Source organism: Microcaecilia unicolor, chromosome 11 (genome assembly GCF_901765095.1).
Source record: "Microcaecilia unicolor chromosome 11, aMicUni1.1, whole genome shotgun sequence".
In the NCBI taxonomy this organism is placed as follows: Eukaryota; Metazoa; Chordata; class Amphibia; order Gymnophiona; family Siphonopidae; genus Microcaecilia; species Microcaecilia unicolor.
Genome location: NC_044041.1, coordinates 2567401 through 2582643, shown reverse-complemented (window position 1 = coordinate 2582643; position 15243 = coordinate 2567401). Strand labels below are relative to the sequence as shown.

Below are 15243 nucleotides of genomic sequence, written 5' to 3'. Positions count from 1 at the left end.
AGACAGTTGTGACTTGGATTGGCCACTGATCTGACCCAGTGGAGTTATTTCCATGGAGGTGGCCACACAGCCCCTCCCCCTTTTCCTTCTGGGAAGCAGCAGTAAATTCCACACCCACTACTTCCTTTGTATCATCCTCCGGACCAATAGAAGGTGGGTTTGTCCGTGACGTCACAGCGCTGCGGCCAATAGGGTGGCACCACGACGCTAGAAATAAAGCGAGACGCAGCGCCGGCGGCCGCCTTATATCTGACAGCAAAGCGGAAGTGGAAGGAGGAGAGAGACGTTGGTTGGAACGTTGGGAGCTGCAGCGTTCGAGCCGCGTGGTAGCTATGGTGGTGGTCGCAGCCCCCAAAGTGCTCTTCATCCAGGGCAAGCAGCAGAGCGGCTCCGTGTCCGTGGTATTGCCGCCAGCCAGCCCCGAGCGACTCACGGCCGACCTTCCGCCTCGGAAGCGACAGCGACTGACGCACCTGAGCCCGGAGGAGAAGGCGCTGCGCAGGTGAGGCTGAGACAGAGGCGCGCGCCACACACTCCGCTTCAGGCGCGCGCTCTCCTGATCTTACCCTGTGTCCCTGGGCCTGCGCGAGGCGGGTGAGTGAGTGGCTGCGTCGTGGCAGCGCTGCTGACGTGGTGGTGGAGTCTTGCTCCGGGCAGCGGCTCCTGCTGGGGGGTTTCGGGAATTGCACGTCGGTGCTGTTGCCAGCCCGGAAGGTGTGTCCTTCTTGCCTTAAGCCTTCGGGTTCGGGGTGTTGGAGGTGCATCAGCTGTTTTTCCCCCTCCAAAAATCTGCCTCTTACCTCGGTGCACAATCTGAACTGTTCCTGAGGGTGAAGTCCGTTAAGAAGCATCGGTGCCGTTTACTTCTGTACTGAAATTCTTTTTTTTTTTTGGGGGGGGGGGGGATGTTAATACAGGGCTAGTAAGGGCTGTTCAGTCCCTTTGCTGCTCTTCAGTAAAGTCAGACTGAAATTGAGTAAAGAAGGAAAAGCTTTTGTGTGCCCTGAGAAAGGCAAAGACAAATCAAACTCGGATACACATCTAAAGTATCACATACAGGTCTTTATCTGCCATCATTTACTGTGTTACTATGTTAGTCTTTGGGGTTCTACATGGAATGTTGCTACTAATCGGGATTCCGGAATCTTGTAAACTCTTCAGGATTCCAGAATCTTCAGAACCTTTAGTACAAGAGACTTCTACGGTCTGTGCCCTGAGAAAGGCAAGGACAAATCAAACTCTGGTATAAAGTATCACATACCATGTAAAATGAATTTATCTTGTAGGGCAGACTGGATGGACCGTACAGGTCTTTATCTACCGTCATTTACTATGTTACTCTTTGGGGTTCTACATGGAATGTTGCTACTAATTGGGATTCCGGAATCTTGTAACTCTTTAGGATTCCAGAATCTTGTTATTCTTTGGGGTTCTACATGGAATGTTGCTACTAATTGGGATTCCGGAATCTTGTAACTCTTTAGGATTCCAGAATCTTCAGAACTTTTAGTACAAGAACAGTGCTGGGCAGATTTCGACAATCTATGCTCTGATCGTGACTGAATAGAGAGGGGTGGGCTGGAGTGTAACTTTTAAGAGGTTTCGACATTAGCTTCAGAACTTAGTACAAGAACAGTGCTGGGCAGACTTCTACGGTCTGTGCCCTGAGAATGACAAGGACAAATCAAACTCGGGTATATATATAAAGTATTGCATACCATGTATAATGAGTTTATCTTGTTGGGCAGACTGGATGGACCATAAGGTCTTTATCTGCCGTCATTTACTATGTTACTCTTTGAGGACGAATCAAACTCAGGTATAAAGTCTCACATACCATGTACAATGAGCTTATCTTGGGCAGATTGAATGGCCCTTACAGGTCTTTATCTGCCAGATTTCTAGATATCCTATGTGTCCCTCCCCCTCCCCCCATTAAGATGTGAGGCAAGGGGGGTGCAGTTATTTTCCTGAGCCTAGCTCAGGATGTTATGACTGAATGAATTTCAGTACACACCAGATGTATGAATTATTTCACTGTGCGAAGTTACTGGGCTATACTGGCAGAATAAGTGAGTCACCAGTACATTGCGTAAGTTCATCTTATCCAGAGCTTTACTTGCATAACATGCCAAAGGTTAAAATAGATGTCATCAGGTTCTTGCTTTTCCAGTGTGTTGTCTAGATAAACCTCTTCAAATGGAAATTTGATCCACAGTTCAAACACAAAGAAAGGTGGAAACTGATTGTAGAGCTTGTCAGTTTCCCTGCTTAATTTGGCTGAGCTGTGCAGTGTTGTATAGTAACCAACTATAACTAGTTACTGTACTTAAGTTTTTGTTAACTTTTACTTGTAAAGAAGTATACAGTAACATTTACTTTTACTGAAGTAATAATTTTGTCAATTTTTACTACTTCGTTACATCTACTGCTTGCAGTTAAAAGTAGATACTAAAAGCAGAAGGGAAATGTAAATGACGACATGACGATTCCTTAGTAAAACAAACAAAACGACAAAACTGGGAACAGGATTTTGCTATTGCAAACCTCAAGTTAACAGTGAATCATTTCATCTTAAATTTTCCTGTTTAGTGAATAGTCTATAAGAACAGTGGAGTTGTTTGTTTTTGTTGAACTGGTTACTTGTCTCCGGCCAAACAGAACAGTGATGAGTTGGGTCATTTTGAAATAGAGAATGAGGCCGAAGCGGGTAGAAATTCTTGGTGAACAAACGGTGTCTCTACCACAACAGACTGCTGGTCATCTGAGAGAAAATTTTACGTTAGGGTGACTGGCCATTGAATTGATAGTCTTCAGAGAGGAAGTCTGCGAAGGGTCATTTGATGTTCTTGTATCATTTCTTGAATATATTCAGTTTGCCGTAGATGAAAAATTGTTAGAATGATTTCAATTTTATGAAAGCCTCCTTTTTGATTGGACTTCATAATGATAAACGAAGATGAAGATACAAGTGATAAACTAGACAGCAGATGATAAAGTACTACTACTACTATTTAGCATTTCTATAGCGCTACAAGGCGTACGCAGCGCTGCACAAACATAGAAGAAAGACAGTCCCTGCTCAAAGTGCTTACAATCTAGTAGACAAAAAATAAAGCAAACAAATCAATTAATGTGTACAGGAAGGAAGAGAGGAGGGTAGGTGGAGGCAAGTGGTTACGAGTCAAAAGCAATGTTAAAGAGGTGGGCTTTCAGTCTAGATTTAAAGATGGTCAAGGATGGGGCAGTAATATTCCAGTAAGATGTGTAAATAAAAAACTTAAAGCAAGACGGTCAATATATTGTATATGGATTTTCAGAAGGCACTTGGCAACATGAAAGACTCCTTATGATGAAGCCACAACTTAAGTACTGCAAGCAGTTCTGGGTATTCTTTTCTATACACAAGTCTTGTTTCAGAGATTCCCTTGATCCACTCAAAAGACATCAGTAATATTGCGGCCTGGCCTGATTTGAAGGAACTTTTTATCAGACTGAAAAATCCCCTTTCTGCTAGTGTTGAATCTTTTTAGCTGTGCTAGATTAATGATTCACAAGTGCATCTCTATGAGTGAGTCATTTTTCAAAAATTTAGTTTTACTAAAAGCAAAGTACAATAATTGGGATAAAAGTATTGACAATAGTTGCATTTATTGTAGTTTTTTTACTCAGTATCATATTAGGCAATAACTTTTTTTTACTTAAAGTACAGTTAAAAACAAAAATATTTAAGTATTATACATTTTTAAAAACTTTTATATAAGTGCTTTGATCTAGTACTTTGAATAACACTGGAGTTGTGCAAGAGGGGAGGGGGACCTGTTTCTGCACTGACTCCCCAGACACTTTGAGTGGACACAATATATACCTTCCTGTCGCATCCCAAAAGAAAACTGCTCCTGTACCAAGTTCTTCTGGTCAGACCTTTGTGGTTTTCCATTTTTGACCCTATTCACTGTCAGTCTCTCTGAAAAGTGCAGGATTTACCAGTCTCCTCTTCTGAAGCACTGGTACCCTATCCAGGGTTTTGGAGTATGCTTTTACCGTCTGCTGCTGATTTATCTCGTTCTTAATGGCCGTAGACGCTACAGACTGCAGCTCCCTCATGAGCTGCCTGTGCTGGCTGGGAGTCCCAGTCCTTTCTGTGATCTCTTGAGCATCCTGTCATTCCTCTTGCAGGTCTCCAGAAAAAGAAACTGGGTTCAGAAAGCCAATCTAGGTTTATGTATATCTGTTTACAACACTAAGTGAACCTTTGAGCTGAGGTGAAAAATGCTCAGACATGGGGTAGCTCCATTGCAGTCTCCTATCCTTTGGTTATGTTGCACAGGAGTTGTAAGAAGCTGAGGGAGTCTTATAGTAAGATAACGGTAGCATTTTAAGCTCATGGTAGAAATCAGCTGGCAGTGAAGGCCAAGACACCCATAGGAATATGGGTGTCTTGGCATTTACTGCCAGATTATTTCTACCGTGGCTTAGTAAAAGATCTCTTTAGAGTTGTAAGATTGAAAGAAGCATTTGCTTTTCAATACATGGAGCACTATTTACTCCTCACCAGGGCTTTCCAGGAAGTGTTAAACACTTTCTACCTGAGATGATAAGAATTAAGAGCAGAGAAGGGTAGAAAGATTCCGCCCGAAATCTCGGAGGAGGGCAAGCAAGATTTCATGTACTGACTCCAGGGATAAGCAGTGGATTTCCCCAGATCTGACTTAACGTTTTTGGACTTCTCTTCCATGAGGGTATTTTTAAAACTTAGCCTCGCTACCTTCTCTTAACTGTGTTTCTGACAAAGCATTTCAGACCATAACAGAGCGTGAAAATATTTTGTCCGATTTCTTTTGCCTTTGCTAAACTTCATGGTGTGTCCCCTAGACTTTGTACTGTTTGAAAGTGTAATCGATTCACGTTTACCCGTTCCATTCCACTCATGATTTTACTGACCTCTGCCATATCTCCTCGTAGCTGTTTCCTCGAGCTACAGATTCCTAAATTCTTTAACCCTTATGAATCGTGTCATCCCCTTCTTTGTACCTTTTCTAATTTTCATGTTCGAGGTGTGACATTGTACACAGTATTCAAGGTGGGGGTCAGTGGAGGAGTTTTTATTCTCTTCCTTTCCTAGTTCCTAACATCTTGGTTGCTTTAACTGCCCTTAGAGAGCAGATTTGGATATGGGGAACTAACCTAGAGATTAGAGCAGAGGGTGAGAAGTACAGAAACTGGATTCTCTGGCTTAATAGTCTCTGCTGCAGTACACAAATGATGCTGGATTCTGTATGGTTGGTGTTGTGGTCATTAAGGGCTTTGACACATAAGTCCAAAAGCTGTCAGAATTATCCTGATAATTTGAATAGTGGAATATGTGGGTCATTTAACATGACTTGCATTGTCCTGCTTTTATCCAGAACTAAGGTCACCAACAGAATGACTTCTAAGGACATCTCCACACACTGAACTCTTGGGTCAGGCTCTAGTGCTTCTTGAGTATCTGGAGAACATAAGAGTAACCAGACAGGGTCAGACCAATGGTCCATCTAGCCCAGTGTCCTGTTTTCCAAACAGTGGCCAAGTCAGGTCACAAGTACCTGGCAGAAACCCAAATCGTGGCAACATTCTGTGCTACAAATCCCTTGCAACTGATTTAATATTTTATTGAGATCTGTTAAAATTGTGGGGTTTTTTTTGTGGGTGGGGAACATTTTAAATGTTTCCCTGTTAATAAGCCAAACAGTTATAGAGAATTTTCAAGAGTTAGAAATAGCTTTGCTTGTTTCTGTGGCTGAGCAGATGCTGCTGTTTTGCTGGTTTCATGCTGGTTTTCGTGGCTTTGCACGGATGATGCAATCGTTTGTAAGCAGGACTTGTGCTTCCACTGCATAAACACTTGTTCTAATACTGCTCTAAAGTAGGAGGGAAAGCAATTCACATTTGCAGGCAATACAGCAGCTGGTGATTCTGGCTGTATCTACAGCAGAATGTAGTAACCTGTAGCCTTGAGGGTCAAGGGAGACTGATTGCTAGCGTGAGAAGAGCAGGTGCTATAATGCTGTTTTCTCTTTAGGAAACTGAAGAACAGGGTGGCCGCACAGACAGCACGTGACCGAAAAAAAGCCAGAATGGGGGAGCTGGAGCAGCAAGTGGTAGAGCTGGAGATGGAGGTGAGACTTGTTTGCCTCTGTGCTGGAATATGGAAAATGGCTCCCTGGGCTGGTGCAGAAGCAGTGGGGGCAGATCTATAACAGGATACCAGGGTGCCTGTTCTCTAAAAGAACATAGACTTCCAGCCTAACCAGGTTTATTTAGGTGTATAAGCGCTTTGCACCAGCAATAGAACTGGTGTAACTGTTACACCCGAATGCTGAGGAAAGCGTGTATAAGTTGCATTTATCCTGTAGGAAATGGTTTCCATGCCTATGTGGAGGAGTGTGGTAGCCGTGTTAGTCCACTCTTAAGGTTATCAATAGAAATCAAACAAAATAAAACATGGAAAAGAAAATAAGATGACACCTTTTTTATTGGACATAACTTAATACATTTCTTGATTAGCTTTCGAAGGTTGCCCTTCTTCCTCAGATCGGAAATAAGCAAATGTGCTAGCTGACAGTGTATATAAGTGAAAACATTCAAGCATTACTATGACAGTCTGACAGGGTGGGAGGATGGTGGTGGGTCGGAGGTATGCATGGGGACATCAAAGCATATCATTGATATTCTAACTTCCATCACAGACTGAAAAGGAACAGAAGGGCACACTTCCCTGTAATTTACCCAGTTGCAAACTATGCAAAAAAACATTTCACAGGACCCCACAGTCATCCACAAAGGAAAGATATTCAACATAAAGGGATCTTTCACTTGCTCATCTTCCAATGTGGTATATATCATTCAGTGTAAAAAATGTAACGAAGGATGCTATACTGGAGAAACAGGCCAGATGCTTAAGACAAGATTCAATTTACATAGACATCACATGAACAATACTGGTGCCAGTAGGGCTCCCACCCCTGTTGGTCAGCATTTTACAGAACCAGGACACTGTACCAGTGATTTCACAGTGAGAATCCTGAAAGGTAACTTTAAAACCATACAAGAACGTAAGACCTTTGAAGTCAGAATGATTGAATATTTTAACACCCAACAGAAAGGACTTAACAAGGATCTGGGGTTCCTAACCCATTATAAACCATAAAGCTGTATGTCTCTGTTGATCACCCCACCCCTCACCTATCCACACCCATCCTGTTAGAATATCAGTGATATGCTTTGATGTCCCCATGCACACCTCCGACCCACCCCCATCCTCCCACCCTGTCAGACTGTCATAGTAATGCTTGAATGTTTTCACTTATATACACTGTCAGCTAGCACATTTGCTTATTTCCGATCTGAGGAAGGGCAACCTTCGAAAGCTAATCAAGAAATGTATTAAGTTATGTCCAATAAAAAAGGTATCATCTTATTTTCTTTTCCATGTTTTATTTTGTTTGATTTCTATTGACATGCCTGTGTGCAAATATGTTCAATTTAAGTTAAGGGTGTATTTACAGAAGAATGCTTAGGCAGAAATTTGGCAACATGTGCCACTGTAAAATGCATGTAAGTTAGCAGCTGTGTTTTAGAATGAACCTTCCCTCCCACCCCTCATTTTATGAGTCACAAAAGAAATGTGGTGTCTTAATGCAAGGACAGGCCTGTTTGATTTGGAGATACTAAAAATGTACAAGGTGGTAAACTGTGTGCTCCCCTAGGCCATCAGGTTTTCTCTGTAAACCCAGAGAAATGAACTGCTGAGCCAAAACCTCCATCCCTGGTTTTAGCTTGCAGGTTAATTAGATTTCTTCTCCCTCTGATACCATTTTCAGAAATGTGTGAAACCTTGTAAAGCATTAGGCAACAGATGGAAGATGATGTGGGCGTGATTGATTGAAAAACAAAATACTTGTCCCTGGCAACACAATTACTCAGAAATACAATTTGGTGTAACCTTATGAAGGTATATGGTAACTTATACAGATTAGACTGCCATGAAGTTTATAAAGACTTCATGCAGTTGGAGGAGTGAAATTGAACCTTTCCTCAAAGCTGAGCACATGCCAGCATGTCAAAGGCAGTTTGCGGCTTTTGAATTCCTTGACGTTTCATATGGGTCAATCTTGTCTTGTAGAATCAGAAACTTGTGATGGAAAACAAGTGCTTACTGGAGAAGGCACGAGGCCTTGTTACAGAGAACCAAGCACTCCGCCAAAGGCTAGGGCTTGATGCCCTGGAAATGGAAGACAAGTCAAAGGTATGTACCGAGCATCTTCCCAGGGACTCAAGTGGGCTGAGTAAGAATTTTCTGGCAGGGGGAAGGGCGTCCTGAATCCATGATGGGTTAAAATTCATGCAGCATGTGAAGTGGGAAATTCCTGCTTTTCTGTAGCAGTCAAGACAAATTGTGCTGTTCAGATTTCATGCACATAACATTTTTGAGGTTTAGATCCCAGCACAAGGTGTGTGATTCTGGATGTATCTTTTCCAGATTCAAGGCCTTGGTTATACACAACAGCTAGTCTGTTGGCCACTCTGAGCTGGAAACTGGGGCAGCTTTCTTGTTGCATCAGCTGTTTCCTTTCTAATTAGGAAATGACCTCCTGATGATAAATCATTGAAGAGCCGCAGGCAGAGGCAGCCTGTCAGTTAAACTTGCTTCATTACACTCTGCTTACCGCAAAGATTTATTTCGTTATTACTGTTACCCTGGAATTTGCCTGACAAACTGGCTAATCACACCCAGGCCTGACTTGAGCTGTGCATTAACCTAGTTTTTATACCATGTAAGTCTTGTGACATAGCAGATACCCTGAAAAGCAGGTCCTTGTGGACCAGCTTACTGAAGGGGTTTAGACTGTCGGTCTGGTCTGTCTTGCCCCTTATGGTATTAGACAACTTGAAGGAATAGGAATAGTTTCTACTTCTGCTTGTTTTGGGAATTGAATTTAGAGAGTAGTAGCTGGGATTTACTGATCAATCTGTGTGGGCTTTGGGGGTAATTGTGTGTCGCTTCCTTCTGTACCTGGGACAGGATTACTGGTGGAAAGGATACACAAAGCCACTAACCTTTCCATCGTTCCCACCGCAGGTACTGATCGAGTTCCGAACGGATGAGGTTGGTCAAGCAGCCGGGTCCGCTGAGTCCGCAGCACTCAGTCTACGTGTGCCTCTGCAGCAGGTGCAGGCCCAGATGCCGCTAGGACTGACCAGCACCGCATGGATACTGCTGGCCTTGACTCTTCAGACTCTGAGGTGAGTTTGGTCTGTCTTTGGCAAACTTATGTATAGGGGTCCCAGAACAGATGCTGTAAGCTGAAATGTGTTAATTTCTATTCCTTGATGTCCAGCTACACTAGTCCATCTGCTGGTAGGTGGAAAACTCTTCCTAAACTGTAAATTTGCCCTCCTGCATTCTATAAGGAAAGGCCCTGCCAAGGAGGGAGTAGAGCAGATTGGCTCAGATTGGAATAGATGTCAACATAATCCCCCCTTGATTTAGAATGTAATTCCCAGTACTCAGAATGGAATTAACAACACTAATTCCATTCTGAGTACTGGGAATTACATTCTAAATCAAGGGGGGATTATGTTGACATCTATTCCTAAATCAGTGGAGGCAGATCTATTTATTTAGATTTTGCTCACACCTTTTTCAGTAGTAGCTCAAGGTGAGTTACATTCAGGTACACTGGGTATTTCTCTGTCCCAGGAGGGCTCACAATCTAAGTTTGTACCTGAGACAATGGAGGGTTAAGTGACTTGCCCAAGATCACAAGAAGCAGCGGTGGGATTTGAACTGGCCACCTCTGGATTGCAAGACCGGTGCTCTAACCACTAGGCTACTCCTCCACTAGCAACATTCCATACAGAATCTCAAATAGTAGCAACATTCCATGTAGGATCTCAAATATTTATTTATTTAGATTTTGCTCACCCCTTTTTCAGTAGTAGCTCAAGGTGAGTTACATTCAAGTACTCTGGATATTTCTCTGTCCCAGGAGGGCTCACAATCTAAGTTTGTACCTGAGGCAATGGAGGGAGGGTTAAGTGACTTGCCCAAGATCACAAGGAGCAGCAGTGGGATTTGAACTGGCCACCTCTGGATTGCAAAACCTGTGCTCTAACCACTAGGCCACTCCTCCACCCCAAAGAATCTTGTTACTCTTTGGGGTTCTACATGGAATGTTGCTACACTTTGAAATTCTGTGTGGAATCTTGTTATTCTTTAGAATTCTAGAATCTTTATTTATTAGATTTTGCTCAGACCTTTTTCAGTAGTAGCTCAAGGTGAGTTACATTCAGGTACACTGGGTATTTCTCTGTCCCTCAAGGGCTCACAATCTAATTTTGTACCTGAGGCAATGGAGGGTTAAGTGACTTGCCCAAGATCACAAGGAGCAGCAGTGGGACTTGAATCAGCCACCTCTGGATTGCAAGACCAGTGCTCTAACCACTGGGCCACTCCTCCACTAGCAACATTCTATGTAGAATCTCAACAGAATTTCAAATAGTAGCAACGTTCGATGTAGAATCTCAACTAGTAGCAATTGAATCTAAAATAGTATCAACATTCCACATAGAATCTCAAATAATAGCAACATTCCATATAGAATCTCAAATATTTGTTTAGATTTTGCTCAGCCCTTTTTCAGTAGTAGCTCAAGGTGAGTTACATTCAGATACTCTGGATATTTCCCTGTCCCAGGAGGACTCACAATCTAAGTTTGTACCTGAGGCAATGGAGGGTTAAGTGACTTTGCCTGGATTTGAACCGGTCACTTCTGGATTGCAAGACCGGTGCTCTAACCACTAGGCCACTCCTCCACTCTAAGGCTGAGATCTATAGACCAGTGGCGAGCATACCATGGTTGGCTCAACTTATTGAATTTTTGCGAATAATTATTTGAGTAGATTTGATATTATTCATATCTCACAACACAGCTTTAGACCATTACACAGTACCGAAAGATTGCTGCTGGAAATGGTAACAGGCTGGCTCTCAGTAAGGGAAAGCAAATTGCAATTTGATATTTTCGCCGCTTTTGATGCGGTGATTCATGATCAGTTGAGTAGGCTTAACCAGATCGGAGTAAATGGGACTGTGTTAAAATGGTTTCAAGAATTTTTACAGAGCATTTATAGCATAAGAGGCTTCTAAGGCATCCTTAGAATGCAGATTGTGAAATTCCCCAAGGGTCTAAGTATGATGAGAATTATACCATCTACTTTGGGAGTATTGGTCTATTCATATGCTGTGATTTTTCTTTTTATGTGAAGCCCAATTTAAGTATTTCAATTTCACTTCTATATCAAATACTTTATAGTGATATATTCGTGTATAATAGTGCTTGAGTTTTAAGCCATAGGACAGCTTGTATCATCAAAACACCCATGCCACCATCATTGCACTATTAGTCAAGAAGTGTAGTGGTGGGGCCCCATCTTAGCCCCGCCCCACCCTAGCTCCACCCACCAAGCTCCAGGACCATCCCCCCTCCCTCCAAGGCCCCCCTCCCTCCGAGCTCCAGTCTCCCTCCCTCCGTATTCTAAACGTCATCTTACCTCGTCGGGTTACAGCAGCAGCAGTGAAACGCATGGGAACTGTGCGCATCAGGAGCCTTCCTTTCTCTCTCTCTGCTCTGGTCCCACCCTCATTTTCTGTTTCCGGGAGGGCGGGACCACAGCTGAGAGAGGGAACAAGGCTCCTAAAACGCCGAGCAGCTCACAGCTCGGACGCTTTTCACTGCCGCCATAACCCGACGACGTAATTTTGATAACGTTACAATTCTGAGGAAGGGGGAGTGGAACTCGACGGGTGTTCGGGGCGGAGTCGCCCTGCCTAGACTGTTGCTCTTTCAACGTTCGGACTCTACTGCGCATTTGCAGGTGATTCGGTTACGTCTCTTTTATATGTTTGATGCTGCAAGATTGATCTATGGTTTCGGAAAATAAGAAAGAGCATCCCCCTTATTAAAGGAGTTACGTTGACTTCCTGTGTACCCAAGATTACAATTTATGCTAGTTTATATGAAGTACAAATTGTTGCATGGTGACGGCCTCGGTAATTTGATTAATTTGGATTTTCCATCAATTTCCTGAGCTAGGTCAGAATGTAATTTGAAATTAAATTATCCATCTTTCAAGGGTATTTGAGAGAAATCCATCCTAGAGCTGTCCTTTTTATATTAGGGAGTGGAGCTTTGGAACAGATTGCTGTTGGAAATTCAGAGAATACCACTGTTCTATGCTTTGAAATGCTAAATTCATTTTTGTTTGTTGCGAAAGATGTCTTATATTGATAATGAGGGATGTATTTTACATTAAAGTTTACATTTTTCTATTGTAATGTTCCTGAATGAGTTTGTAAACCTCTTAGAATCTGCTCTGAATTTAGCAGAATATAAGAATCTTATAGTATAAATTTTACTTTGTGTGGGTTTAGCACTCTTTCAGAAACTTTGGGGAAGTCTCTTTGGGTACAGCAGCCTAAAGTAATCGGGTCAGGAATTGTGAAGGTTTTTGCAGTCCAGGACCCAGGTTTTCATTTGTCTTCACACCACGAAGTTGTACCAGGATAATCGGACTCTGAACACCACCTTTTGTGAATTAGGAAGTGATACATGTGTGGCTTATCTTTTATTTCAGTCGTAGCTTAGAATTGTATTGAAAAAAATCTTTACTGCTGCCTTAATATGGGAATGGGATGCAAATATATCAACTAGTTAAGAACCAGGAGCTTAACAGTATGAGGGAAGGGTAGACAGATTCCCAAGTTGCGACTAAATGTCTCAAATGTTGGACCTCAAGAGGGATTTTTCCATACAGTGGTCGGTGGTCAGCGTGATACTATAATGAGGGGGGGGGGTGTTGCATTGGTTAACACAAGTCTTGAAAGTATGTTCTCTTTTCTTGCAGTCTGATCTCTTACTGGGGATTTTGGATGGACTGGACCCCGACCTCTTCCTCCACTATTCGGAATCTTCACCCCAGTGCCTGCAAGAAGAACTCGACGGAGAGGAATCGGATTCCTTACCAGCCTCCCCTTCTCCTCCTCTGGGGACCACATCAGCCAAGCTGGAAGCCATTAATGAACTGATCCGATTTGACCATGTCTACACCAAGCCCCTTATGAAGTGTAATTTGGAACTGGAAAGCCAAAGCAGCAGTAGTGTAGTGGTGAAGATGGAGGAAGCATCTCTGCAGCCCTTGAGCCAGGAGGTCCCCAAATCTCCCGTGTGCCTGAAGGAGGAGCCTGTCGAGGAAGTCTTCATCCCAGAGCTGGGACTAGCCAGCCTGTTGTCCTCCGGCCCCCAGCTTGAGACTGCAGCCTCCCTGCTGGACACCTACAGTGACTCTGGCTACGAGGGCTCCTCCTCCCCCTTCAGTGACTTGTCTTCCCCCCTGGACTCTGACCGGTCTTGGGAGGACACGTTTGCCAATGAACTCTTTCCGCAGCTGATCAGTGTATGAGACACTCAGTTGCACCCTGACCTTAGGGGTGGGGGTGGGCCTGCACCCATTCCTTTTGCTAATTTAAGCCAAACTGCAGGCAGGCTTCCAATGGGAAGTTTTTGTGTATTCCTAGAATACATTAACAGAAGTATCACTTACTGTGTCCACCCACTGCCAGGGTGGTGCTTGTCAGTATATGTGGGGGCCCACTCATATTTCATGAAATTTGAGGGAGGTTATTGGATGGTCAACGTTTTTTGACCCACGCTTTGAGCTAGGATTTATCTAAAATGCTCTCAAGTTTCATGTTTTTGAGATGGTTTGTTCAGACCTTACATTATTTTTTTAAAAATATTTTTAATAAAAAAAATTACAAGAGCCCTCAACACAGGAGAATACAACCCAACAATCAAAACCTATACAAAGCTGAGCAATGTACCATGAACCCACCAATATGGGACTATACACCTTCCAAACCCACCACCCACACACGAGTTCCAATCCCAAAGCGGCAGACAATGCATAACATATACATTAAAAAGTCTGCTACAAGCTGTGTGTGTTAAAGATGTCCAAAATCCTTCCCAAATCAGGCAAAACCGCTTTCCAGCTAGTTTCTTACATTGCTTTTATGAAAATGTAAAACCCAGCTGCAGCTTTTCTCCGGTGATGAGCAGGGGAGATGCGGAGGCTCTCTGGTGAAGCGAGATCTGTCAGGATGCATCACAAAGTCTGGCTGCATCCCCTGCTGTCTACGGAGAACTCTTTTCCGCCCCACTGAATATAGTTACTGTTGTCTTTGTCCTTGGAAAACCTGAAATCAAATTGTAAAAAGTCAGAGCAAAATTTTCGCTTAGCTGTAGAGCTGTTTTCTCCATGTTATTTAATACCTGTGCTATTAAAAGTGCAAAGCAGCCTCTGGCCTTGGTTTTTGGATGTTTACAGTCTTTGCTTTAAGGGTAATTCTATAAGGAGAACGTTAACGTTGGTGCCAAATACACACATGATTAGAAGAATGGAACATGCATGCAAATGTGTGAAGTACACATAGGCCAAAGGGCTATTTTGTAAATATATCTTACATAGCACATACTGTACATAGGCAGGATTCGGGTGTAACTTAACACCCATCTCTCGCATTTACACCAACTCTACGGTGCGTATTCTGTAAATGAGGGTAGAGAAATCCTCTACCAAAAAGACAAGCCCACGCAGTCCTTAATCTAAACATACAAGAGGTTTCATGCTGCAAGGCATAGCCACTGGGACTCTGAGCCAATTCCATCATCAGATGCATCAGCCAGCAGTGGGGAAATGAACTGGCAGTAATCTCACATTCCAGTGGAGATGGTACCTGAAGTACTAAATAAGAGCATTGCTATCCTTGCTGGATGCTGTGTATTTCAAGGTAAGAGCAAGTCTGCAATTCTGTTCGCTCTACCAGGTCACCAGTACGTCTTCTGAGGACTGTGGAAGACAGGAGAGAGGGACTGAATCAAAGCCTGCTGCGCTAACCATTAGGCCCCTACCTCTTAAGCCCTTCCTCACATGAGAGGAGTTGCATCTCCTTCAGTTATTTTGCTTGTTCTCTGTACCTTTTCCAGTCCACAAATTTTGAGATGTGGTGATCAAAATCGCATACAGTACTCAAGATGCGGTTTCACCATGGAGCTACACAGAGGCATCGTAAATTATAATCTACTCTATTTCTTTCCAAACATTGGTGCTTATTTTCAATGCAGTTGGACCTTTTTT

At 43.1% G+C, this 15243-nt stretch overlaps 1 protein-coding gene across 2 annotated transcripts; it reads left to right on the top strand.

The window, feature by feature from the left end:
• Nucleotides 1-234: 234 nt before the first annotated feature.
• On the top strand, nt 235-14404 carry XBP1 (X-box binding protein 1). Of its 2 annotated transcripts, none has more exons than XM_030217823.1 (5): nt 235-502; nt 6065-6161; nt 8168-8330; nt 9179-9288; nt 12952-14404. In XM_030217823.1, the coding sequence occupies exons 1-5, from the start codon at nt 333-335 to the stop codon at nt 13504-13506; spliced, it is 1095 nt and encodes a 364-aa protein (XP_030073683.1). In that variant the 5' UTR covers nt 235-332; the 3' UTR covers nt 13507-14404. The 2 variants fall into 2 exon arrangements, with proteins under 2 accessions (XP_030073683.1, XP_030073682.1); XM_030217822.1 differs by having other exon boundaries at nt 8168-8290; nt 9125-9288; nt 12952-13226.
• The last annotated feature ends 839 nt before the right edge of the window (nt 14405-15243 follow it).

What these genes read in the sequence shown, in the direction of transcription:
- XBP1 (XM_030217823.1), top strand. Translation starts at nt 333, where the DNA reads ATGGTGGTGGTCGCAGCCCCCAAAGTGCTCTTCATCCAGGGCAAGCAG. An exon ending in GAGGAGAAGGCGCTGCGCAG is followed by an intron (nt 503 to 6,064) that starts GTGAGGCTGAGA and finishes TTTTCTCTTTAG; the next exon opens with GAAACTGAAGAACAGGGTGG. An exon ending in TGGTAGAGCTGGAGATGGAG is followed by an intron (nt 6,162 to 8,167) that starts GTGAGACTTGTT and finishes CTTGTCTTGTAG; the next exon opens with AATCAGAAACTTGTGATGGA.